The 25711-nt window shown below is 36.8% G+C and overlaps 1 protein-coding gene across 1 annotated transcript; it reads right to left on the bottom strand.

The window, feature by feature from the left end:
• Nucleotides 1-24146: 24146 nt before the first annotated feature.
• LOC104229402 (uncharacterized) lies at nucleotides 24147-25343 on the bottom strand. Its single transcript, XM_009782047.2, has one exon. The coding sequence runs from the start codon at nucleotides 24994-24996 to the stop codon at nucleotides 24505-24507; it is 492 nt and encodes a 163-aa protein (XP_009780349.1). The 5' UTR covers nucleotides 24997-25343; the 3' UTR covers nucleotides 24147-24504.
• Nucleotides 25344-25711: the final 368 nt, after the last annotated feature.

The raw sequence follows: 25711 nt of genomic DNA, 5'->3' as shown, positions 1-25711 counted from the left end.
AAATATGATTTTTATTTTTGTGAGACTATGCAAATCTGGAATTGATAGCATGGTGCAATGTAAAGTTGACTTCGAAATATTATCTGGGACGATTCAGAAGTTGTTTGATTGAGAATTTTGGATATATTCTAGGTATTGAAGTCTAGTTTTCTTGAAACCAAAAGGTTTGCAATTTTGATATTTCTACACCGAGATATGAATTTTTTGGTGAGACTGCGCAAATCTGAAAATTTTAACATGGTGAAATCTAAAGTTGGTTTCAAGATATTATCCGGCGCGATTCTGAAGGTTTTTGATTCTGAGTATTGGATATATTTTAGATATTGAAGTCATCAAATGGTTCATAATTTGTACTCTCCCACGACAAGATATGAATCATTTGTTACAAGCACGTAAAGCTGAAAATTATGCGACTAAGATAAAAGTCGAACAATGTAAAGCAAAAGAGAAGCTGAAATATTTAATCCCTCAAAGTCTCCAAGTTGAAATCTTCAAGTGTATTCAAGCTGAAGTCCCCAAGTTGAAACCTTCAACCACGTCGGTCTTCAAGTTGAAGTCTTCAAATCCGCTGATCTTCAAGTTGAAATATTTAGGCCCTCCAAGTCTCAAAGTTGAAGTCTTCAACGCCATCGGTCTTCAAGTTGAAGTCTTCCAATCCGCTGATCTTCAAGTTAAAATATTTAGGCTCTCCAAGTCTCAAAGTTGAAGTCTTCAACGCCGTCGGTCTTCAAGTTGAAGTCTTCAAATCCGCTGATCTTCAAGTTGAAATATTTAGGCCCTCCAAGTCTCAAAGTTGAAGTCTTCGAGTTCGTCAATCTTAAAGTTGAAATATTTAAGCCCCCCAAGTTGAAGTCTTCAAGTCTTTCGGTCTTCAAGTTCCAGTCTTCAAATATGCCGATTTTAAAGTTGAATTGTTTAAGCCCTCTAAATATTCCAGTTGAAGTTTGCAAAGTCCGCCAAATCTTTAAGGTTTTCCAAGTATTCAAGTCGATGTCATCTTCGAGTTGAAGCTTTATAACTTTCCAATCTTAAGGTGGACATATAAGTCCCTTTGCACCTTAAGTTGGCCTCTTCGCGGGTTTGTCCTTAAAAGGAACTATAACTTTTCAATCTTAAAGTGGACATATGAGTCCCTTTGCACCTTAAGTTGGCCTCGCCAATAGTTGAGCCACATTGAGAGTAATCTCTCCGGTAGTCGGACCACATTGAGAGTAATCTCTCCGGTAGTCGAGCCACTTTGAGAGTAATCTCTCCAAGAATCGTGCCACATTGAGAGTTATCTCTCCAAGAATTGGGCCACATTGAGAGTAATCTCTCCAAGAATCGGGCCATTTTGAGAGTAATCTCTCCGGTAGTCGGGCCATGAAAGTAATCCCTTTAGTAGTCGGGTAAGGATGAGTACTCATCCCCTCACACCTCAAGATTGTCTTCTTCATGCTTGGATCATCTTGTTGAACAAGAACATATCTTTCTCGCTTGACCTACAAAAAAATGACAAAAGAAGAAAAGCACAAGAAAAGAAGAAGAAATTACTTTCGCGTCAATGCTTTCGAGTCTGCAAAAACAAGGCTCAATATGACTTGCAAATACTGCATTAATGCTAAACAAATACGACGCATGGGTTTATATAGATCTCAAAGGGACTGCTGAGACGTGTGAATTGCCGATGTGGGATCGAGTGTATGAGGTGGCTTCTACAATTCTTTTCCATATGGGATTCGTTTGGTTACAGCGACGACAATGAATCCGAGATGGACTCCAATTATTGTAAGAACTGTAAGTAATATAAAGTTTTTTCTAATCATGACAATGAGAAAAGACTTCTTTTCCCAAAAGGAGTCTTAGGTTATAGGCAACAATATGATTTCACATTGAAACAACTTTCAATAAGTTTTGTCTTATTCCTATTTAAGTAAATGGCCATTATTTGAACAATACGTCAACTTGGCATTGATATACAACAAATCTTACACTAACACAGGGGACGGGAAGTTTGCAATGTGATTTATTAAAAAAAGTATAGCATTGACAGTGTAGTATTAAGTCTACTCACACTACACTTTACCATGGGAATTATAGAAATATCATAAGAACAGAAAATACGTTGATATGAGCATACGGAGTTACACATGATGATCATATTTGTTGTGATCCCATTTGATAGACCGCCATTACTTCATTACCCGTTTTCGATTTTGACAAGTCTACACCTCAACAAGTCTTGAAGTAGAGGGCATTTGTAGGCATATAAAATTTATTGATTTCAAATTTAATAAATAATTTGGATTATATTTTAAATATATTAGTCCAAATAAATATTTTGGGTTAATATAATTGGATTAATTATATAAGACCAATATTATTGGGCTAGCCCATTTAATTGGGCTAAAGTGATGAGCCCACTTAATTAAGCCCAAGATGTCATCTTCTTAGAGGCCTAGTTTGGTGCCACGTGTCAAAAGATGTGGCGCGCCAAGTCAAACGAAAGAGCCAATAGATTCGTGCCATGTGTCAAAATGACAAGGCATGCCCAGTCACACTAAAAGACCAATGAAATCGCGCCACGTGTGCAAGTGACATGTTCTGGCCAATCAAATGCGGTCATGTCACACTTCAATTTGATTGGTCGGAAAGAGTTTGTTCTTATCACAACTCTTCCCTTCCACAACTATAAATAGGGGTCTTCATAACTCAGAAAGGGTACCAGAAGTTATAACAAGAAGCAAGAGAGAACTTGTGGATCAAATGCCGCAAATTTCTCTACAAGTTTCAAGCTTCAAGCAGTCAAGTTCAAAAAGAACAAATCAAGCTCAAGAACGAATCAAGATCAAGTTCAAGCAATCAAGCTCAAGAACAAGATCATCGTTCGTGGAAACAAATACATATTCAAGATCAAGCTCAAAGGCCCTTGAATTTATTTACTATTGCAAGGAAGAATTAGAGGATTCATAGAGATTGTACACTCAAATATTCGAAATAAAATACTACGATTGTTGCAATATATTTCGGTCTTGATTTTATTTTCTCGAACCAAATTTATTGTCTACAATAGGTACACGCACAAAGCGCGTACCTAAGACTAGTTGTAGAAATGACACCAAATAACCACACTAAAGGGCTGCTATTTGGAATTAGCCAGTGCAACTTGAATTTTAGTTTTTCAGTTTATTTTTTTAAGATAAAAATGTCCTGAATTGTCTTGAAGATTTTTAGTTTAAAATTTTAGGACAAAATAAGTACTAGCTAGTCTCTAAATAGCATCTCTAAAAATGGCTATTTGTGTATTTTCCCCAACATCATTTCTTTTTTTTTTTTTGGTCAAAAGGGATATTATATTAATACTAGTTAAACATGGGGGGATACAGTTGGGACGTTACTGGGGTACCTCATGGAACCCATTGTTGCAATGTTTTGCATAATTGTACTTAAATTACAACCCACAAAAGATCTAGTTAGTTCAGTTCCTAGGATATCTGCTCAAAATACATCATTGGCAAACATCGGAGAAACTAATAGAGACAAAGACTTGTTCAAAAAACTTTCTTTTGCTGCTTCCTTTGCTAGCCCATCAGCTACTCTATTCTGCTCCCAGTAGATGTGCCTCACCACCACAATGCCCATCCTTTGGATGATTGATCTGCATTCACAAATTAGAGGGTCAAAAATCAAATTTCCATTTAATAGCATATTTATTGTATCTGCTGAATCAGTGTCTATTTCCAGCGGAACTAGGTTGTTTAGTTCTGCTAGTTGTAGACCCCGGATAAGGGCCTTAATTTCTGCCCTTGTGTTTGTTGTTTGAGGTATGTTGTCCATGTAGCCTAATATCCAGTCTTTAGTATGATTTCTAAATATCCCCCCTGATCCTCATATTCCTGGATTTCCTTTTGCTGCTCCATCAGTGTTCAGTTTAAAGGTTCCTCTGGGTGGGGGTACCCATTTTAGCATAATCTGATGAGTTACCATTGTTGAGTTATTACTTGTAAGTACATGGTACTCTGTTTCTTTTGATATAGTGTTGTTTGCATTAATGAGTTCCTTTTTGTTATTGAAAACATTGTTGCTTCTTGTCAACCAAATGTGCCAAAGGCAGAAGGGGATAATGTTGTCCCAATTGAGGCAATTGTTGTACTACACATTTTTGAGAGTTTGCCACAGTTGGCTATTGAATACTGGTTGGGACGAGGTAGAACCTAAGGATTTTGATAAGATATCATTCCAAAAACGTACAGCATTGGGACATTGGAAGAAGATGTGATCAATGTCTTCTTGATAATTACTACAATAGTGGCATTGAGGGGGACAGTTGATTCCAATAGAGTGGAGAAAGCTCCTAGTTGGGAGTCTTGTATGGGTTAGGAGCCAGAGAAAGTGCTTGATTTTGTTGGGAGTTTAAAGCTTCTAGATCCATTTGAAGAGTGCTTCTTCCCCAGGCGGGTGGTCTGTTATATTCCTGCTTATGAAGGAGTAAGCAGAGCTATCGGAGAACTAGCCATTGGCAGTCAAGTCTCATATTAAGTTGTCCTCCTTAGTGGTGGTACTGGGAATGAACACATAATTGAGGAGGTTCAGGACATCTGGTGGTATGGTGATGCACAATGTTGATGTATCCCAACTGCCATGTTGTGAATTGATTCAACCCTTGCTTGAAGGTCATTTTCAGTTAAGGGGCCTTCTATCATTTGCTTGATTGCTACCTGGTTAGGGATCCAAGTGTCATTTAAAAAACTTACCCTATTCCCTCTATTGACTACCCATCTGCTGGCTTTGCTACAGATCTCCCAACTCTTTAGTATGCCCTTCCATGTTGGGGATCCATGGTTCTTTGGATGTCTCAAAGTTTGGGTTGTTCTAGTCATGTTACAGTGCTTTTGGATCAGGACTCTTATCCAAAGACTATTGATGTTCTTAGAAGCTCCCCATGCCAGATTTGAGAGAGCAGCCATGTTTTTAATGCTAGCTTTTTTAAGCCCTAGACTTCCCTCCGCCTTGGTCTTGGTGATACATCCCACTTAATCAGATGAAATATTTTTCCTTTTAGGGGTGGTGCCCCAAAGGAAGTTTCTCTGGATTCTATCAATCTGGTTGGTGACTTTGATAAGAAGGTTGATATATTGCATTACATGCCTTGGGATTCTGCTCAGGGTCATCTTGGCCAGGACTGTTCTCCCAGCCATGTTAAGGCATTTTGTTTTCCAGCCAGCCAGTTTGGTTTGCATATTGTCAATGATGAATTGGAAGTCTGAAGCTTCTTGCTTTTTGTGGAAAATCGGAAAACCTAGGTATTTTCCAAAGGAGGTTGTGTGTTTGATGGACAGAAGGCTGGTGAGATGTTGGGAGGTATCTTGGGTAATGTTTGAGGAAAACAGGACTCTAGATTTGGTTAGATTTATTTTTTGTCCTAACTGGTTATTAAATTTGTGTAATATAGAGAGGATGGTATTACAATTCCTGATATTTCCTTTGGAAAAGAGAGTGAGGTCATCTGCAAAGAATAGGTGTGAGATTTTTAGTCCAGCCCTACTTATGCTTATGAGGTGCCATTGATTTTGCACAACTGCCTTGTCAATGGATCTAGAAAATCTTTCCATTCACATAATGAGTAGATAGGGGGACATAGGGTCTCCTTATCTAATGCCTCTTGAGGGGTTGAAAGATTCAGCTTTTCCCCCATTGACGAGAGTTGAGTCACGAGTGACTGAGAGGCTTGCCCGAGAGGCTATACTTATGAGTGATACTTTGCCCGAAGGGCTTGTTTATGAGATTTTCCTGTTTTCACTCTTCTTTTATACTGAGCCTCTACTGAAAAATGTTGAATAAATGCTTTAAAGGATTTCCATTAAAACTGGAGTTTTATTGAACTGTAGATTTTGACTTTGATATTTCTGTTGAAATTCTTGATAAAGTATGTATATGATTTTAAATTGCTCGTCACTGCACTCAGACTTTATTTACTTTAGTTTCTTACTGAGTTGGCGTACTCACGTTACTCCCTGCACCTTGTGTGTAGATCCAGGTGCTCAAGCATCAAAGTGAGAGCTTCCAGCACTCTCAAAGTCTTATCCGGAGATCGCAAGGTAGCTGCACGGCATTCGCAGCCCTGCCTTTCTCCTTCCTATTCTTGTACTTTGTATTTCAGATTTATTTTGTATTAAACAGAATATGTTGAGTTGTACTTAGTGGCTCATGACTAGTGATACCAGATTCGGGCAGTGTGATGTATTTACGTACTTATTTCCGCGTATTTTCTTTGATATTTTAAAAATGAAAGATTTGAGGCTTAATCTGTTTATAAAAATGAATCTTGTAAAACATCTTCACATTGTTCGTGTTGTTTTAACTAGCCTAGTACTGTGATAGACACCATCACGACCGAAGTATTCGGGGTCGTGACACCTCCAAAGATGGAGAAGAATCTGTCGATGGAGGCAATCTATTAGAGCGGCTTCTAAGTTTCTTCTTCTCCCTTTCATCACATGCTTTGTATTCAATCCGGTAATTACGTGCTAATCGTCGGCAACCAGAGGCAACAGTGACGGCGAGCGAGGACTGGATACTGATGATGCTTCAACGAGACGACATTAGGGTTGTTCTTGAACAAAGATGACGGAGTTAGGGGCTGAGCAACTTGAATTTTCTGTTAATATATTTCAATGTATTTTAATGTATCTCGCTGTATTTCATTGTATTCATTATATTCATTGTCTTTTTTTCACTGTATTTCAATGTATTTCATTGTATTCATTGTCTTTTTTTTCATTGTATTTCAATGTATTCTATGTATTTCATTGTATTCACTGTCTCGCTATATTCCATGAATGTATTCATATGTTTTTTTTAAGTAATATAATTTATGTATTCAGATGTATTATATAATTTCTCTGAAGATTGCTATATTTTTGGGGTATTTTTCGGTTGAGAATCTTTTTTATAACTGGAAATACAAAATTTGTGTGTTATAATTGAGTTTGTTGAGTTATATTAGGAGTCTATTATATTAATTGATTCACTTTTTGTTTAAAAACAGTGTAATCTCATGTTTCACGCCGTGAATAAAGTTGAATACAGTCGAATACAATAATTTGTCCAACTGTAATCTCATGTTTCACGCTATGAATACAGTCGAATATACCCGAATATAAAAATCTATCTAGCTGTAATCCCCTGTTGCACGCCTAGAAATGCTACTGTAATCATGAATATAGTAGCTTAAATACATCGAATACACTCTAAAAAATCTGAAAATATAGCTACAAGAAGTAATATAGTAAATGATAGCTACAACTAGCTAATAACCACTAAAACATAGTGATTTTTGAAAGTTTCTCTTTATCTTATTGTGGTCGGCTGATGGAAAGCCGGGTCATATATTTTCTAGCTAGCCCATTTAATAAGCGTAACCACTATACTAACTCTAGCAAACCCATTACACAAGCCATAAAAGGACATCACATCTATATTATATTAAAAGCACGAAGACCCTTAGCGAAATGTCGTTTACCTTTTTACTCTTTAAAGGTAAAATTCATACTATACAAAATAGTCATTTAATTATTTCCCTAATATTTTAGACTTTGAAATCAACTAAAAATTTGTTTATTAAATACTTCCTTATTTTAACTATATACAAAATTCCAAATATGAGGACTCTTCTTAAATCCTTCTAAGTTTTCAAGTTTGTTTTTTAACTATACAAGGAACCGTTACGCAATTCTTTTTCCAAGCCTTTGCCCTTTTAATTTGATAGAAATAATTGAATCATTCTTGGTCTCAAACTTAGATATTTAAATATAATAAAATTTTATATTTGTCCAAATCCCCATCACGCATATTTACTTTTCAAGTCTTTAACCTTTTTGTTTAGTTATAAATAATTTAAATTATGCTTGAACTTAAATAGTTAAATATAATAAAATTTCATTTTTGGTCAAATCGAAATTATACATAATTTTTACATCTTTTTAGTCTATTTCTGTTACACTTAACGGCTAATTTGGTAACCAAAATGGAAAAACAGGCAAAATAAATTTTTTAACAATTGTTATTTGAATTTTGGTTTCTTCTCTCCCCGTTTATTGAAATGGTACGTTAACATTTTGATAGATTTAACTAGAACCGTCCCAAAATATTGGAGCAACTGTACATCTCATCATTAGAGCATTAAAATCTATAGCTATCTATTTATCTATATTATGTTAAAAGCATAAAAGCACTTAGCGAAATGATATTCGCTTATTTTACCCTTTAAATTTTTTTATACTAGACAAAATAATCATTTAATTATTTTTCTAATTTAAGGATTTTAAGATCACCTAAAATTTATTATTATATTTTTCGTAATTAAACTAGGTAGGAAGGAACTTTAAAATCGAATAACACTTTTACCTTATATAGATTTTCTTATTTAAAGGCCATAAATATAGAGTTAGTATCGAACTATTCTTATGAGATTCTTTACTATGAAAAACGTGAGTTAACAATTACGAATCCTCAAAACATAAAGATTCAAAACGTATTATTTTTATTACTATTTGAAAATTGAATTCTCATTGGAAAAAATATAATTATTGTCAAATATTTAAAAATTAGAATAAGATAATATTTAGAATTTAAATTAATAAAAACTAAGTTATTTCTTTTAATGTTGAGAACAAATAATTAATTTATTGAATTAACTAATTAGCATATCCAATTCAATTATTTTAAAAATTTATCATATAAGAAAATTTATTTGTTAAATTGACAAAACACTTAATTTATTTTTATAAGAAGAGTATCGATGGTGAAAAAAATTATAAAATATAGCAAAATCAATTATAGTATAAAATTAAGATTCAAATCGATAAAAGCACAAATTAGCAATAAGATAAAATTGTCGAAGACAACCGAATTATAAGTGAGTTGTCATTTGTTTCTTTCTTGAATTCAATCTAACAAATGAAAACATCTCGCTAAATATTTATACTAAGTTTTTTCTTGTAAAATATTAATTCAATATTAGTCATTCTTTGAACTTAACATTGTCATAATATGTTTTGAATCTTTATGTTTTGAGGATTCGTAATTGCTAACTCACGTTTTTCATAGTAAAGAATCTCATAAGAATAGTTCGATACTAACTCTATATTTATGGCCTTTAAATAAGAAAATCTATATAAGGTAAAAGTGTTATTCGATTTTAAAGTTCCTTCCTACCTAATTTAATTACGAAAAATATAATAATAAATTTTAGGTGATCTTAAAATCCTTAAATTAGAAAAATAATTAAATGATTATTTTGTCTAGTATAAAAAAATTTTAAAGGGTGAAATAAGCGAATATCATTTCGCTAAGTGCTTTTATGCTTTTAACATAATATAGATAAATAGATAGATATAGATTTTAATGCTCTAATGATGAGATGTACAGTTGCTCCAATATTTTGGGACGGTTCTAGTTAAATCTATCAAAATGTTAACGTACCATTTCAATAAACGGGGAGAGAAGAAACCAAAATTCAAATAACAATTGTTAAAAAATTTATTTTGCCTGTTTTTCCATTTTGGTTACCAAATTAGCCGTTAAGTGTAACAGAAATAGACTAAAAAGATGTAAAAATTATGTATAATTTCGATTTGACCAAAGATGAAATTTTATTATATTTAACTATTTAAGTTCAAGCATAATTTAAATTATTTATAACTAAACAAAAAGGTTAAAGACTTGAAAAGTAAATATGCGTGATGGGGATTTGGACAAATATAAAATTTTATTATATTTAAATATCTAAGTTTGAGACCAAGAATGATTCAATTATTTCTATCAAATTAAAAGGGCAAAGGCTTGGAAAAAGAATTGCGTAACGGTTCCTAGTATAGTTAAAAAACAAACTTGAAAACTTAGAAGGATTTAAGAAGAGTCCTCATATTTGGAATTTTGTATATAGTTAAAATAAGGAAGTATTTAATAAACAAATTTTTAGTTGATTTCAAAGTCTAAAATATTAGGGAAATAATTAAATGACTATTTTGTATAGTATGAATTTTACCTTTAAAGAGTAAAAAGGTAAACGACATTTCGCTAAGGGTCTTCGTGCTTTTAATATAATATAGATGTGATGTCCTTTTATGGCTTGTGTAATGGGTTTGCTAGAGTTAGTATAGTGGTTACGCTTATTAAATGGGCTAGCTAGAAAATATATGACCCGGCTTTCCATCAGCCGACCACAATAAGATAAAGAGAAACTTTCAAAAATCACTATGTTTTAGTGGTTATTAGCTAGTTGTAGCTATCATTTACTATATTACTTCTTGTAGCTATATTTTCAGATTTTTTAGAGTGTATTCGATGTATTTAAGCTACTATATTCATGATTACAGTAGCATTTCTAGGCGTGAAACATGGGATTACAGCTAGATAGATTTTTATATTCGGGTATATTCGACTGTATTCATAGCGTGAAACATGGGATTACAGTTGGACAAATTATTGTATTCGACTGTATTCAACTTTATTCACGGCGTGAAACATGAGATTACACTGTTTTTAAACAAAATGTGAATCAATTAATATAATAGACTCCTAATATAACTCAACAAACTCAATTATAACACACAAATTTTGTATTTCCAGTTATAAAAAAGATTCTCAACCGAAAAATACCCCAAAAATATAGCAATCTTCAGAGAAATTATATAATACATCTGAATACATAAATTATATTACTTAAAAAAACATATGAATACATTCATGGAATATAGTGAGACAGTAAATCCAATGAAATACATAGAATACATTGAAATACAATGAAAAAAAAGACAATGAATACAATGAAATACATTGAAATACAATGAAAAAAAGACAATGAATATAATGAATACAATGAAATACAGCGAGATACATTAAAATACATTGAAATATATTAACAGAAAATTCAAGTTGCTCAGCCCCTAACTCCGTCATCTTTGTTCAAGAACAACCCTAATGTCGTCTCGTTGAAGCGTCATCAGTATCCAGTCCTCGCTCGCCGTCACTGTTGCCTCTGGTTGCCGACGATTAGCACGTAATTACCGGATTGAATACAAAGCATGTGATGAAAGGGAGAAGAAGAAACTTAGAAGCCGCTCTAATAGATTGCCTCCATAGACATATTCTTCTCCATCTTTGGAGGTGTCACGACCCCGAATACTCCGGTCGTGATGGTGTCTATCACAGTACTAGGCCAGTTAAAACAACACGAACAATGTGAAGATGTTTTACAAGATTCATTTTTATAAACAGATTAAGTCTCAAATCTTTCATTTTTAAAATATCAAAGAAAATACGCGGAAATAAGTACGTAAATACATCACACTGCCCGAATCTGGTATCACTAGTCATGAGCCACTAAGTACAACTCAACATAGTCTGTTTAATACAAAATAAATCTGAAATACAAAGTACAAGAATAGGAAGGAGAAAGGCAGGGCTGCGAATGCCGTGCAGCTACCTTGCGATCTCCGGATAAGACTTTGAGAGTGCTGGAAGCTCTCACTTTGATGCTTGAGCACCTGGATCTACACACAAGGTGCAGGGAGTAACGTGAGTACGCCAACTCAGTAAGAAACTAAAGTAAATAAAGTCTGAGTGCAGTGACGAGCAATTTAAAATCATATACATACTTTATCAAGAATTTCAACAGAAATATCAAAGTCAAAATCTACAGTTCAATAAAACTCCAGTTTTAATGGAAATCCTTTAAAGCATTTATTCAACATTTTTCAGTAGAGGCTCAGTATAAAAGAAGAGTGAAAACAGGAAAATCTCATAAACAAGCCCCTCGGGCAAAGTATCACTCATAAGTATAGCCTCTCGGGCAAGCCTCTCAGTCACTCGTGACTCAACTCTCGTCAATCAGTACTCACACTCAACACTCCAGCTCAATATCTATCTCATAGTAATAATCGTTGCGGCGTGCATCATAATATATAGTTGACTACGCTCACTGGGGGTGTACAGACTCCGGAGGGCTCCTACAGCCCAAGCGTCATATCGCTGCGGTGCGCAGCCCGATCCAACATATAATTCACTGCGGCATGCAGCCTGATCCATATATATATAAATATCGCTGCGGCGTGCAGCCCGATCTATAACATGTATATAATCCTCACCATTAGGTCCTCAACCTCTCTTAGTCATTAACCTCATGGCCACTCGGGCATTTCAGTGAAAATCAGGAAAACTCAGCCCAAATAGTTTTCATGTATTCCGGAGTAGAGTAATGAAACCAGCTTAAACAATAAACAGGTAAAAACATGACTGAGGATATGCTTTTAAATCAAAATAGTGTGAGAAAAGTAGTAAAATACTCATAAGGGTCTAAACAGTTCGGCATAAAGGCCCCAAACATGGTATTCGGCCAAGTTAACAACCAATTTCTAAAATACATGGATATCATATAAAATATATCAAAATATGCAACTATACAGTCGCCACGGGAAGGACCAAGTCACAATCCCTACGGGTGCACGCCCACACGCTCGTCACCTGCGGTCTTGCAGGTGCGTTACACCTCCCGCACCTGTGACTTTTGGCCTTCTCTCATATGGCCGCATTTGCGGCTGATCTAGCGCTTTTGCGATCTCGCACCTGCGGTCCCCAATCTGCAGGTGCGGTTATGACAGGGGCAGTAGCTGAAGCTGCACACTTTCAAAACCAAACTTTCCGAAAATCTTCTGAATCTATCCTGAGGCCCCCGAGACCTCAACCAAAAATACGAACAAGTCACATAACACTATTCAAACTTATACCAACCTTCGGAACACTCAAAACAACATCGAATCATCAAAACACCCTCGGATTCAATCCTAAGGTTTCCAAAACTTACGAATTTCGCAAACGACCAAATCAAATCACCTCCTAATGACCTGAAATTTTGCACATACGTCACAAATGACACTACGGACCTACTCCAATTCCGGAATTTCATTCCGACCCCGATATCAAAATTTTCACTACCAACCGGAAAATGCCAAAATTCCAATTTCGCCAGTTCAAGCGTAAATCTACCACGGGCCTCCAAATTACATTCCGAACACGCTCCTAAGCCACAAATCACCTCATGAAGCTATCTGAATAAAAAAAATAAATTTCGAGATCGTTTACTCACAAGTTAACTTCCGGTTGACTTTTCCAACTAAATGGTCAACTTAAGAGACTAAGTGTCTCATAACACTCCAAAACTACTCCAATCCCGAACCAGTCGACACGATACGATAAAATGTAGCTGAACAACACATAAGAAAGCAGAAATGGGGAAAACGGAGCGGTAACTCATGAAACGACCGGCCGGGTCGTTACAGGAGGAGAAGTCGTGTTCTCTGCCGCTTATCAAAAGTAGAAGCAACAAAAGCCGAAGTATAGTGCCTTCATCTTCAGACTTGATCCGGCGGAGGAGAAGAAATCGGGAAGTAGAGAGAGAGAGAGAGAGAGAGAGAATAGATATGGGGTAGGGGATTGGAGAAATTTGAGGGGATATGAGAGAGAAAAATAATGCAAAGCTTATTTTATGGCTTAAGGGTAGGAGGTGACCATAAATAGATATTTGGCTATAAAAAATCAAAAAATAGCTATGGAATATAATTTTTTAAAAGGGTATTTATTTAAAATAAATAAGGTATCAACCTTTGCTACAAGACGTAACTAATCCTAAGATAAAAACAGAAAGGTCTTGAGTCCAGGCCTAGTAGTCTCCCGTAGAAATAATACCAGATAACCATTTTTTTAATGGTGCTACTTAAAATACAACCATAATTTACAATGCATTTAAATTTTAGCCACCGTTCATGGAACTGGATTCATCTCTGTCTCTATAAAAGTTCCCCTGGTTCTATTTTTTTTTCGCATTAGGAGAAACACCAATCATATAATAATGCACAAGCTAAGTTCACTAGTCTAGACATGCTTAGCCAGAGACATTTTCATTACCAACACCGCCAAAGTTAACATGCGATATACAATTTTATTTTGGACATATTTATAATTCTCTCCCGCAAAATCTGACATATCATCGTATCAATATAAAGAAAACCTTTATAATAAGGGAAATGATTAGGCAAGACGTGGCCAACTTGGTCATGTGAGGAGGAGGAGCATAGACGCCCCGGTGAGGAAGTGTGAGAGGTTGACATTGGATGGCCTACAGAGAGGTAGAGGTAGGCCAAAGAAGAGGTGGGGAAAAATGATTAGGCAAGGCGTGGCCAACTTCAGCTGACCGAGGACATGACCCTTGATAGAAAGGTATGAAGGTCGAGAATTAAAGTAGTAGAGTAGGTAGTATAGAGTGTTCATAACTTTAGTATTGGCACGCAGTCTCGTTTTCTATTGGTAGTAGGTTTTATGACTAACCGTTATTTTCTTTCATTGCTGATCACTTTACTGTCTTGTTGTGTTATTCTGATTTTATATGGCTTTTTGATACTGTCTCTTCTTGCCTATATTTTTATTAATGTGGTACTTATACTATTTTAAGCCGAGGGTCTATTGGAAACAACTTTTCTATCCTCACAAGGTAGGGGTAAAGTCTGTGTGCATACTATCTTCCCTAGACCTTACGATGTGGGATAATACAGGGTATGTTGTTATTGTTGTATACAGTAATTAAGGTCATTTTTTCATTAAATGGGTTAATGGGTTATACTATCAATTATTCCACATAGTTGCCACATGCCACGATGCTGATATATTGCCAAATTCTTGAGTCCGAAACTTTTTTAATTATTTTTTGACAAAAAACACTTTTGTACTACTTTAAAAAAAAAGTTACATAAATGAGTAAAACGCAGTATTATACTGCGAATTACTTTAACGGAAATTTTGCCGTTAAATTAATTCGCAGTATAGTACTGCATTTTAAATTTTTTTTTTTAAATCGCAGTACTATACTGCGTTTTACTAAGATATATTTGTAAAACGCAGTATAATAATGCGTTTTACATTAAATAATTGCGTTTTACTCTGGTTTTGCCCCCACCAATAATGAACTGACATAACAATAATTCAATACATAAAACGTAGTATTGTACTGCGTTTTACATAGAAAAATTCTACACCCCAACGTCGGACTTGCCTTATTTAAAGGCGTTTCAATTTTATAAAAATTCATTCAATACTTTATTTCAAACTTACGTTCATACTTCTCTCTTCTTCTTATCAATTATTTTTTTACAATGTCTGAAGTGGCAAAAATAAGGGTTTCACTATATTGGGGGGGGGTGAGGTTGTGTTGGAGAATAACTCTGTGAGGTATAGCTCACCTCCACAATGTCATGTTAAATTGCCGCTTACTATGGAGTACGATAAATTGGTATCGTTGTTACGTAAAAAATGAATGAGAGGAGGCGTTCGGTTACACCTTAAAATAACCGGTAGATTTCCGTATTCAGTGACTCCGCAGGGGTTTGCTTATTATTCTGAGTTTAACATCGAGGATGGTGAAACTCTTAGAGATTTTTTGCTGATTCTGGCTGAATATATGGAATTTATTGTAATAAAATTATTAAAAATGTACGTCAAGGTGGAAGACGTTCCCAATAATGAGGGCGTGCATAGTAGGGATAACCCTCAGTCATCGGGTGGTTATTCTGGAGCAGTTTTTGCCGGACAAATTGGTGATGAAAGAGCTTGCCTTGATTTAAACTTGTCACCACCGGCGAATGAGCAACCACAAAATAATTTTTTGACTTTAGATAATCAACAAGACGACTGGTAAACTTCAATTTTACTATGCTTTAGCGATGTTTAATTTATGTTTTAATTGAATTTGTATTAACACTCATATTTTTCATAGGGGGTACCGTCCGGATATGAATTTTATAAGTTTTGACCCTGCCCCTAGTTGGAATATGCGTAGTTCTGGAGTATTGGACCATGGTGGTCCATCTGGGAGTCATCATCAACAAGAAAATATCCATCATGAAACGTCAAGACAGTATGACTTGTAAGTAAAGTGATATAGCTATATCATTTTGTGATATAGTAAAGTGATATATCTAAAGTATTTATCTAGTTGGGTAACTTATCATTTTGTTCTTTATGTGCAATGAAAACGAGCTTCTTGAAGCTCCTGACCTCACACAATTGCCCATAGACGGCGTATTTACTCGTGATTTGGCAGATGCGCAGAGTTAGGAAGATGATAGTGATTATGACAACAATGCGGATGAGTCTGGGGATGACACACCCTTCCATGATGAGGGTGATGAGGAGGTGGAAGTGAATGTTGAACCTGAGTTGACTAGGGAGCATGTTCCTCCACCTCCAGCTAGACCAAGAGTGTACGAGTCCCATGTGCCATTTCATGAGCAGAATATTCCCTACCTTAATAATTTGCCAAGCATGCCGAATGTGGATGCCCTCACAAGGGATGATGATGAATTTCGGTCAGCGATGTGGGATGAGTCTAGACTAGTTGTTCTGACAAAGGGCATGTATTTCCCCGATAAAGCTCGCCTAATTAGGGCTGTAAAAATCTACAGTATAAGAGAGTGCCGCGAGATGACGGTAAGTGAATCAACTAGGGAGAAACACAAGGCTGTGTGCCGTAGAGAATTTATGGGTTGTCACTGGATGTTGCGTGCCACCAAGAAGAAATCAGGTTTGTGGAAAGTGGGTAAATTTATTAGCGAGCATAGATGTGAAATGGACACATACAATGAGAATCACTTCAACTTGGATGTGGACTTGATTTCTCTTGTCTTGATTCCATATTTGGAAGTGTCCATTAGGTTCAAGATTAAAGAGTGTATTACAGCCGTCCACCAGGAGTATGGTTGTACTATAACCAAAAGAAAGGCATATCTCGGTCGCAAACGTGCCTTTGAACTTATTTATGGTGACTGGGATAAGTCTTTTTCAAATCTGCCCAGGTACATGGCCGCACTGCAACACTTTAACCCCGGGAATATTGTTGAATGGAGGCATGAGCGGAGTCCGGACAGACCCGAATATATTTTCAACTATGTGTTCTGGTCATTTAAACCAGCAATTGATGGTTTTGTGCATTGTCGTCCTGTTATTTCCATAGACGGTACTCATGTCTATGGAAAGTATGATATTAAGCTTTTGATTGCAGTTGCAGTAGATGCCAACGGGCAAATATTTCCACTAGCTTTTGCCATATGTGCCAACGAAAGTGAAGAGACATGGATGCTTTTTTTGAACCACTTGAAGCAGCACGTTGTCAAACAGCGTTCAGGTATTTGTCTAATATCTGATCGGCATGGTGGTATTTTAAGTTCTGTACGTCACTTGCCTGAATGGCAGGAACCATATGCATACCACCGTTACTGTGTGCGTCACCTGAAGGCCAATTTCCAGAAGAAATATCCTAACAAGGCATTGCATGACTTAATGTGGCTGGCTGCAACTGAGCACCAGCAGTGCAAATTCACGAGGCGCATGGAAGCGATCCGGCAGTTAGAACCACGAGCCTATAATTGGTTGATGGGGCATGAGCTTCACATGTGGACATTGCATGCTGATGGTGGCAGACGATGGGGAGCCCTTACTACAAACGTGTCGGAGTCATTCAACGGCTTGTTGAAGTCTGCCCGTGGACTGCCTGTCACTGCCATGGTCCGCATGACATTCAAACAGAGTGTGGAGAGGTTTGTTGAAAGGCATGCAGCTGCATCAGCATTGATGGACAGGGGTGTTCAATTTATGCCAATATCCATGAGATGATTTGAAAGGTCCAGGAGGCAAGCACAGTGGCATTCATTTCTTCAGTACGATCATGAACGGGGTGTTTTTGAAGTTAAGACCGCTATCCGCGGACACCGTGGGAATAATCTATAGACGGTGAATGAAAATAGAAGGTTATATTCATGTGGGAAATGGACCATCTACCACATGTCGTGCGCACATGCGTTAAAGTACTTTCAACAAGTTGGATATGGGGCAACAAACTATATTGATAGGCGATACAGTGTTGCTGCATACATAGACACGTATAGTGGGAAGTTGCAGCCATTAGGTGCTGAGCATTATTGGCCGCCGGAACCTTTTAAGATGGTATGTAACAAGGACTATTTGCGCAAGCTGCAAGTGCAAAAGAGAACGCGTATACGGAACCAAATGGATGTTGGTGACACCGTTTATGCGCGTAAATATGGCATATGCTCGCAAACAGGACACGACCGTCGTAAATGTCCTTCAGGTGGTGTGCGTGGCGGTGGTAATCCGGCTCCTGGTGCAAGTTCGTCGAATGTACCCAACTATCAAGGATACCCCTAGTCTTTTATTTTGGTATTGTTTTTTGTAATGCATGTTTTTACTTGTGTATGTTGCAATATATATCAAATAAAATTATGTTCCACAATTTGAAATGAGTGAAGAAAAATCTGTTTAATTGTAGGAAATGTAATATGTAAAGCGTGGTTTGATAGTTTCATATGCGCAACACAAGCACTTAAACTTAACTTGCACTTCAATTAAAATAAAGCATTACTACAACACAAACACAAACATAACAGGCCAACATAATAAATATACATGAAATATGAAAAATACACTAAACACATACAAGCAAATGTTTAGTCCCGGTTGCCATTTATTCTCCGCTCCAACCACTTAAATCGTTCTTCGATTCGTTCTTTTTCTTCTTCAACCTCTTTCAGTTTCGCCTTCACCTCCGCAAGTTCCCGTTTATATTTTTCTTTTCGTTCCTTTTGTGCTTCACAATTCCATTGTGCTTTCCATTTTTCTTCTCCCACCTCCTTCAGTTTCACCCTCATTTCTACAATAATTCTATCGCTTTCTCTTTGTGTTTCCCGTTGGCATAAACACATATTATGAAGAAACTGCAGTTGTTCTATGTAGCATTCCTGATAACATGGTTCATCAACCCATTCCTAAAAATCACAAATAGGTTCGCCGGAAACCTTGTATAACTGGTTCATACAGCACCAGTAGCGGCGTCCAACTTCACCATCGTCCCAACAATTTTGCATCGAGCATTCTTTTCCACAGTTGCACTTTGGTGCACGAAGAGGTTGAGCCATTTGATGAAATATTTACTTTTAGTAAAAAAAAACCTTACTTTTAATGAAATATTTGCTTTTACTAATTTTTGAGCACACAAAATAACTATAATGATGCTGTTATTTATAGGCGAGACAAAATACATAAAGCGTAGTATAGTACTATGTTTTATGGAGTTGTCTTGTCGTTCTGAAAAAGATGAAAACCATGTGAAAAAGCTGGTTTATCGCAGAAAAATTTAACACATAAAGCGTAGTATAGTACTACGTTTTATGGAGTTGTCTTGTCGTTCTGAAAAAGATGAAAACCATGTGAAAAAAGCTGGTTTATTGCAGAAAATTTTAACACATAAAGCGTAGTATAGTACTACGTTTTATGGAGTTGTCTTGTCGTTCTAAAAAAGATGAAAACTATGTGAAAAAAGCTGGTTTTAGTTATCCTTTGTGCAGTGATGGTTTTAGTTCTATTGTTTGTTTTTCTATGTACTGCTATCCTTTGTGCAGTGATGGTTTTAGTTCTAGTATAGTACTACGTTTTGCAATGTTTGTGTTTCTTGTGTACTGTTTAAGTAAAACTGCTGTGCAAATGCAATTAAAATATAAATGTTGTTAAACGATAATTGTTATCATTATATACATAATGCACTATTTACACAAACTAAAAACCTAAGTAAATCAGTGAGTCCCGCAGCCTGTGTGCTTCAGTGCTGCTGCTGGCCTGAGTCGCATCCCCTGTCGCCCGGGTACACTATCTGGATCATCATCATCAAGCCGCCTCTTTATGTGAGGATGTGCAGCAGCATCGACACCACAACTGGCAGGATCGGAAGAATAGGCCGCCGGGCCGTCAGCTACCTACAAAACAAGTACTAAACTTAGCATGTGACAAAGTATATTTGTATTGTACGTGTTAAGTCAAAAAATATATTCCCACCGTGGTCTCGTCGGCCTCTTGAATATACGCATCAGTGGTGTCCTCATCAAAGCATGTAGTGGCCTCAAAGATGGGCTGGGACGATGCCTTCATAAGAAAGTTAAAAATTAATTAATGGCAGATCATTAAGGAAAAAAAACAAATTGAAATTTTAAAGTAATACAAACATACCTGCGCCTGTGATAGATCCGCATCAACCGCCGGGGATGAGGCATAACTCAACCTGCGCCCGCCGTCCACGTCCCGGGTGGGCCGATCCTCAGCTGCGGTAGATGGGCATGCAAAGTACTGGTCTACATCCCCGTCGAATGTACCCTTGATCGACAATGCTCCTGACGGGGTGACCTGCGATGCTGGCAGAGATAGCTGAAGGTTGTACGAAGGTATGCTGCTGGAAGACTCATATTGCCGAGGTATATAACCCGGCTGATCATCTCCAAGCGCCACAACTCCAAAGTCCTCATCATGTCCCTCAACAGGTGGGTCGACAGGTGCCTCAACGCCCCCTTACTGGGGACCACCTCATCGCCGTCCCCCGTGACCTCGTGAAGCACCCCTACCTCGTGGGGCACCCCTCCCTCATTCCCTACCCCTGCCTCATGGGACATCCCCTACCCCGATGGTAGTCCTCTGGTGCCGCATACTGAGCCTCGTGGTCCAACCTCACGGCATCTCTCGCCTGAAACAGGGTCCGACGAGCCAACTGTGCCACCCGCCGGCCATAGTCAACGACTGCAGGGATGTCGGTATGCTGCTGCATCTCCTGTGAAATATTTAAAATATTAATTAAATAACGCAATATAACAATTATACGATATTAATAAGCCAAAAAACATACCAGTGCCTCGTGTCTCCCGGCGTATGGTCTGTAGCGCTCGCCAAGTACATGAATAGGGTTCCCGATAATCAGTCGGGTGTGACGGCGGTACCATGATGCATACATATGAATAGTGGCCTCCTGGGTAAATGTAGGTGCTGGCAGGATACGGTCAGCTCGGTGCTCCTCCCAAATAAGGACCTGCTGCTCCAACCATCCCATATATATATCGTCCGGCCTGGCACGGTCATCCCGCTGATAGTGTATAGCCACCCATCCAGGATCCTTAGGTATAGGCTGGGGACGGTGAAACTGGCGAAGCACACGCTTTGTGGCATGATACTCAACCATATCGAAGAAGATCATCGGGACAGAGGTGCTCCAAAGCATTCGATCGACTGAGCAATAAAAGGGCAGCTGAGCTACCAACTCGTCGTTGTATGGCGTCCAGATAAACTGCCAAATAATAACATAAAAGTGAGTATGCGCAACACAACTCAATTTAAACAAGTAAGTGCAGGTACATATCTACCTGTCCGTCCACCAGCATATCTAGCACATCCCTGATAAGGGGATATTATGATGAGCATCGGTCCCTCGGTAGTTCCCATGCCGGAGAATCCACCTAGAAGCTAGAGGGAGAAACGGATAAGCCTCACCAGGCGCAAGTGCTGGTAGAGGTGGCTGCAACGGCATGATCCGCTGCCAGACCCAAACCTAAGATAAAAGGTTGATGTAAAATTTATGAGTCATTTCGACCATATAGAATTCGGAGAAATGAACAGAGTATTCGAAAATGTTGTCACCTGTAGGAGGGGCAGAAAATCACATATGTCTACCGCTGGGCCATGCTCGCCCGGTACATGCTCCTATACAGGTATGCGAGAATAGCAGCACCCCAACTGTACTGGGGAAACCATCCAACTCCTGAAGATGATGGAGAAAGCACATACTTACTTTACTCCCCGAAGTGTTCGAGAACAAGACACACCCGAAAAGCAGGAACAGCGCCAACCGCGTGTACCTCTCAATATGGAGATCCTCCGTCTCGCCGGTAATGTCTGAGTGCAAAAACGCCATATGATCTCTGATGGCTGACAAAGCAACGCGACTGTCCCCAGCATCACCTTGAGGTCTATAACCAGTAAAATGCATCATCATATCCAAAAATTGTGCACGCATCATGGATCTAATGTACTGGGGCAGTGCTACGGCCCGTCCATCTACGCGCAGCCCGTAAAAAACCTGAACATCCTCCAGCGTGATGGTGGCCTCTCCAGTGGGCAAGTGAAAAGTGTGTGTCTCCGGTCGCCACCGCTCTACCAAGGCCGTGATGAGAGATCAATCAAGTTGCATCCATCCAAGCTCAAAAATCGTATAGAAGCCCGTAGCCTGTAGGCGCGCGACTACGCGGGCATGGAAAGGATGCTCCCCGATGAACTCCCATAAATCATCAGGTCTCCTGGGGCGGAGAGGCTGCATCGATAGCTGTCCCTCCCATACAAATGAGGACCTATGGTCACCCTGCAACACTAGTAGCTGATCCTCGGCAGGTCCGGGATGCGCAGGCGTAGGAAAGTCCATGTCGTCTATTATAATTTAAACAAAATTAATTGTGTATGTTAGCTTTATAAATTAAATAATTAATTATGTTTAAAATTGGACTGATTAATTATGTATGGGTTCCAGGCTCGATATTTGAGGCCCGATAGCACCGAGTTACCCTTAATTATTATGCGTGTCAATTTCAATATTTTTAGAATTGTGTCTGTTAGATTAATAAATTAAATAATTAATTATGTTTACAATTGGACCGAATAATTATGTATAGGTTCCAGGCTCATTTTTTGAGGCCCGGTAGCACCGAGTTATCCTTAATTATTATGCGTGTCAATTTTAATATTTTTAGAATTGTGTCTGTTAGCTTAATAAATTAAATAATTAATTATGTTTACAATTGGACTGAATAATTATCTATGGGTTCTAGGCTCGACTTTTTAGGCTCGGTAGCACCGAGTTATCCTTAATTATTATGCGTGTCAATTTTAACATTTTTAGAATTGTGTGTGCTAGCTTAATAAATTAAATAATTAATTATGTTTACAATTGGACAGAATAATTATGTATGGGTTCCAGGCTCGATATTTAAGTTAATTTTACAACATATAGGAATTTGTTACTTTTGTAAGTTTATTGTTATAATTAAATAATTAATTTTGTAAAGTGTAATTGGATAGAGTTTGCAGTTACTACATACTTAAACTGCATAGACTCTACGCTAAAAGGCTCTACATTTTACTACGCTAAAAGACTCTATATTTTACAACACTAACAGGCTCTATATTTTACTACACTAAAAGGCTCTATATTTTACTACGCTAAAAGGCTCTATATTTTACTACGCTAAAAGGTCAATATTACATATAAAAACAACTAACATAAAATACAAATATGAACAACAAACAAAATAAATAATATTAATTTTTTAACAATACAAATAATTTATCAAATTTTAACAATATTTTGTACCAAAGCTAATAAATCAATCCGGGTATAAATAAGATACGAATTTAAACACAAACATAACACAAATTAACATGGAAACACATTAAACAATATAAATATGCATGTACTATACGAGTTTCGACATAAACAAAATTGAAATACCTCGATTTAAATTTTTTAAATTTGATTGAAATGGATTTTTTGCACCCGAAAGAAGGAATCCAAAGCTTGTCTTGTATGTGGGACCTACACTCCTTGCTCTTTAGGTGACGGGTGGGGCCCAAAAATTTTTTTTGAAGTTTGACGCGGGACGCGGGGTGGGGGGACCAGCAGAATCGAAGGTTTTTGGTTTCCTTCGGTTCAGTGGTCCAAGGAAGAAGAAGGGGCTATATTTTATTGAAGTTGTTCGCAGTATTATACTGCGTTTTAAGTAAAACGCAGCATAGTACTGCGATTTACAAAAAAAAAAAATTAAACAAAAACGCAGTACTATACTGCGAATTACTTTAACGGCAAAATTTCCGTTAAAGTAATTCGCAGTATAATACTGCATTTTACTTATTTATGCAACTTTTTTTAAAGTAATACAAAAATGTTTTTTGTCCAAAAAATGATTAAAAAGGTTTCGGACTCCCAAATTCTTAACAGAAACAAGGATTCATTTTCACTATAAGTTAAAATTTTGACTCCACTTGAGTATCTATTTTTCTAAAAAGAATCGACTGCTGCCTTTCAAGCGAAAATGCTTACCCATCTACCTTATATTTATATAGTATTATAAAAAATATTTATACAATCAAATGACTTAAAAGGTAATTGTACTTGCTTCTATACAAAAAGCATTAATTAGTAACTTAGAGTAAATAATAAGTATTGGTAATATGTTCTAACGTTAAATTAACTAATAGCTAGTGTGTATATATATAATATATATAACTTAAATCCTATATGAAATAACTATTACACAATTTGAATCTCCATCTAACATCTCCTCCTGCAATACAAATGAGGTGCATAAATGAAATAAATAAAAGTAAATAAATTCTATGGTCTACACTAAGGCTGATAGCTTAATCGTATTAGTCGAATTTTTCCACACAATAGATGTGAGTTCAATTCCTATCATACCCTTTTTCCTTCTCTCCCAATCCCCCTAAGTAATGATGGAAAAATATTTGAAAAGAAAAGAAAAGAAAAGAAAGAAAAGAATTATATAATCTACCAAATGTCCTTATAAATCAACTAAAATTTCACCACCTTGAACTAATTGGTTCTTCCATAATTGTCTCCAATAAAGGCTTCTTTGATTTGCATGACACCCTATACCTAAATTCTTGTACCTCCACAAAACCTTCTAATTCATTCAAATTCAAACCTAACCATCCAACACCATCTTTTCCCGATGAATTATCTGGTATATGTGCTGGTGTCGATCCTGAGTTAGCCATCATCAGAAAAACTTCCATATCTTTCTCCGTGATCACAGAATTCACTCTCTTCATAGGAAACATAACGTAAATGTTACCAAACTCCAAGTCTTCATCGGCCGACAAGGCGAAAAACCGTCGGCCGATGATCAACGAGCAGGAGTTTACTAAGAAGAAGTTTGGATATTCCAACATAAGCTCTGCTGCTTTTACTATTTCATGAAACTGTTGGATTTGTCCATTCGGTAGAATAACCTTAGCTGCTTTTGAATTCCTTATCCTTGTTGAAGTAGTGCAAGAAATAAAGTTCCCCATAGAAAAAACGAAGAATTTAAAATGGAAAGGTTTTAGATTGTGATTTCTTGGTTTTGGTTGATAATATTATAAAGAGTTAAGAATCGAGGAAATAATAATGATGGAGAAAACCACAAGCTACTTAATTTTGGGTGTTTTGAAGGAGTTTTATCTATATATACGTCTTATATCGGAAACAACCTCTTTACCTGCTCATAGAGATAAAATTTACGTATATATTACATTTCTCAGACTTCACTTGTGTAATTATACTAGGCATCACAACATCACATAATTGTGAAATATTCAGATAGTAATCTTTGTTTTTCTTGTAGTGAAAATATACATGGACAAGGAAGAAATTCAAGGTTTCTTTTTTCTTGTTATTTTTCTTCTTCAAAATTGTTATATTTATAAGGTTGTATGTTAGTAGAAGGTTTACTATATAAGACGCATTAATGTACGTGGGGACTGACCTGTTAAATCCGTGGGAATGTGTTGGCAAAAAATTTGGTGCGTATGGTCAAGTGGGTGTGGAAGTTTTTTTTTCACTTTTTCTTCATTTTTTCAACGTTTTAGTTTCATTTTCATGGTGGGGTTGGGAGAAAAAAAAATTGATTAATGTTCTCTTTGCTAATTCATCTATCTCATTTTATATGACAATGATTTATAATAAAAAGAATTTTGATACTTACAGCCTAAAATAAATTATAAATATTTATATAATAATAAATCA

The sequence above is a fragment of the Nicotiana sylvestris genome, chromosome 10 (assembly GCF_000393655.2).
Source record: "Nicotiana sylvestris chromosome 10, ASM39365v2, whole genome shotgun sequence".
In the NCBI taxonomy this organism is placed as follows: Eukaryota; Viridiplantae; Streptophyta; class Magnoliopsida; order Solanales; family Solanaceae; genus Nicotiana; species Nicotiana sylvestris.
This window is presented reverse-complemented; position numbering and strand designations above follow the sequence as displayed.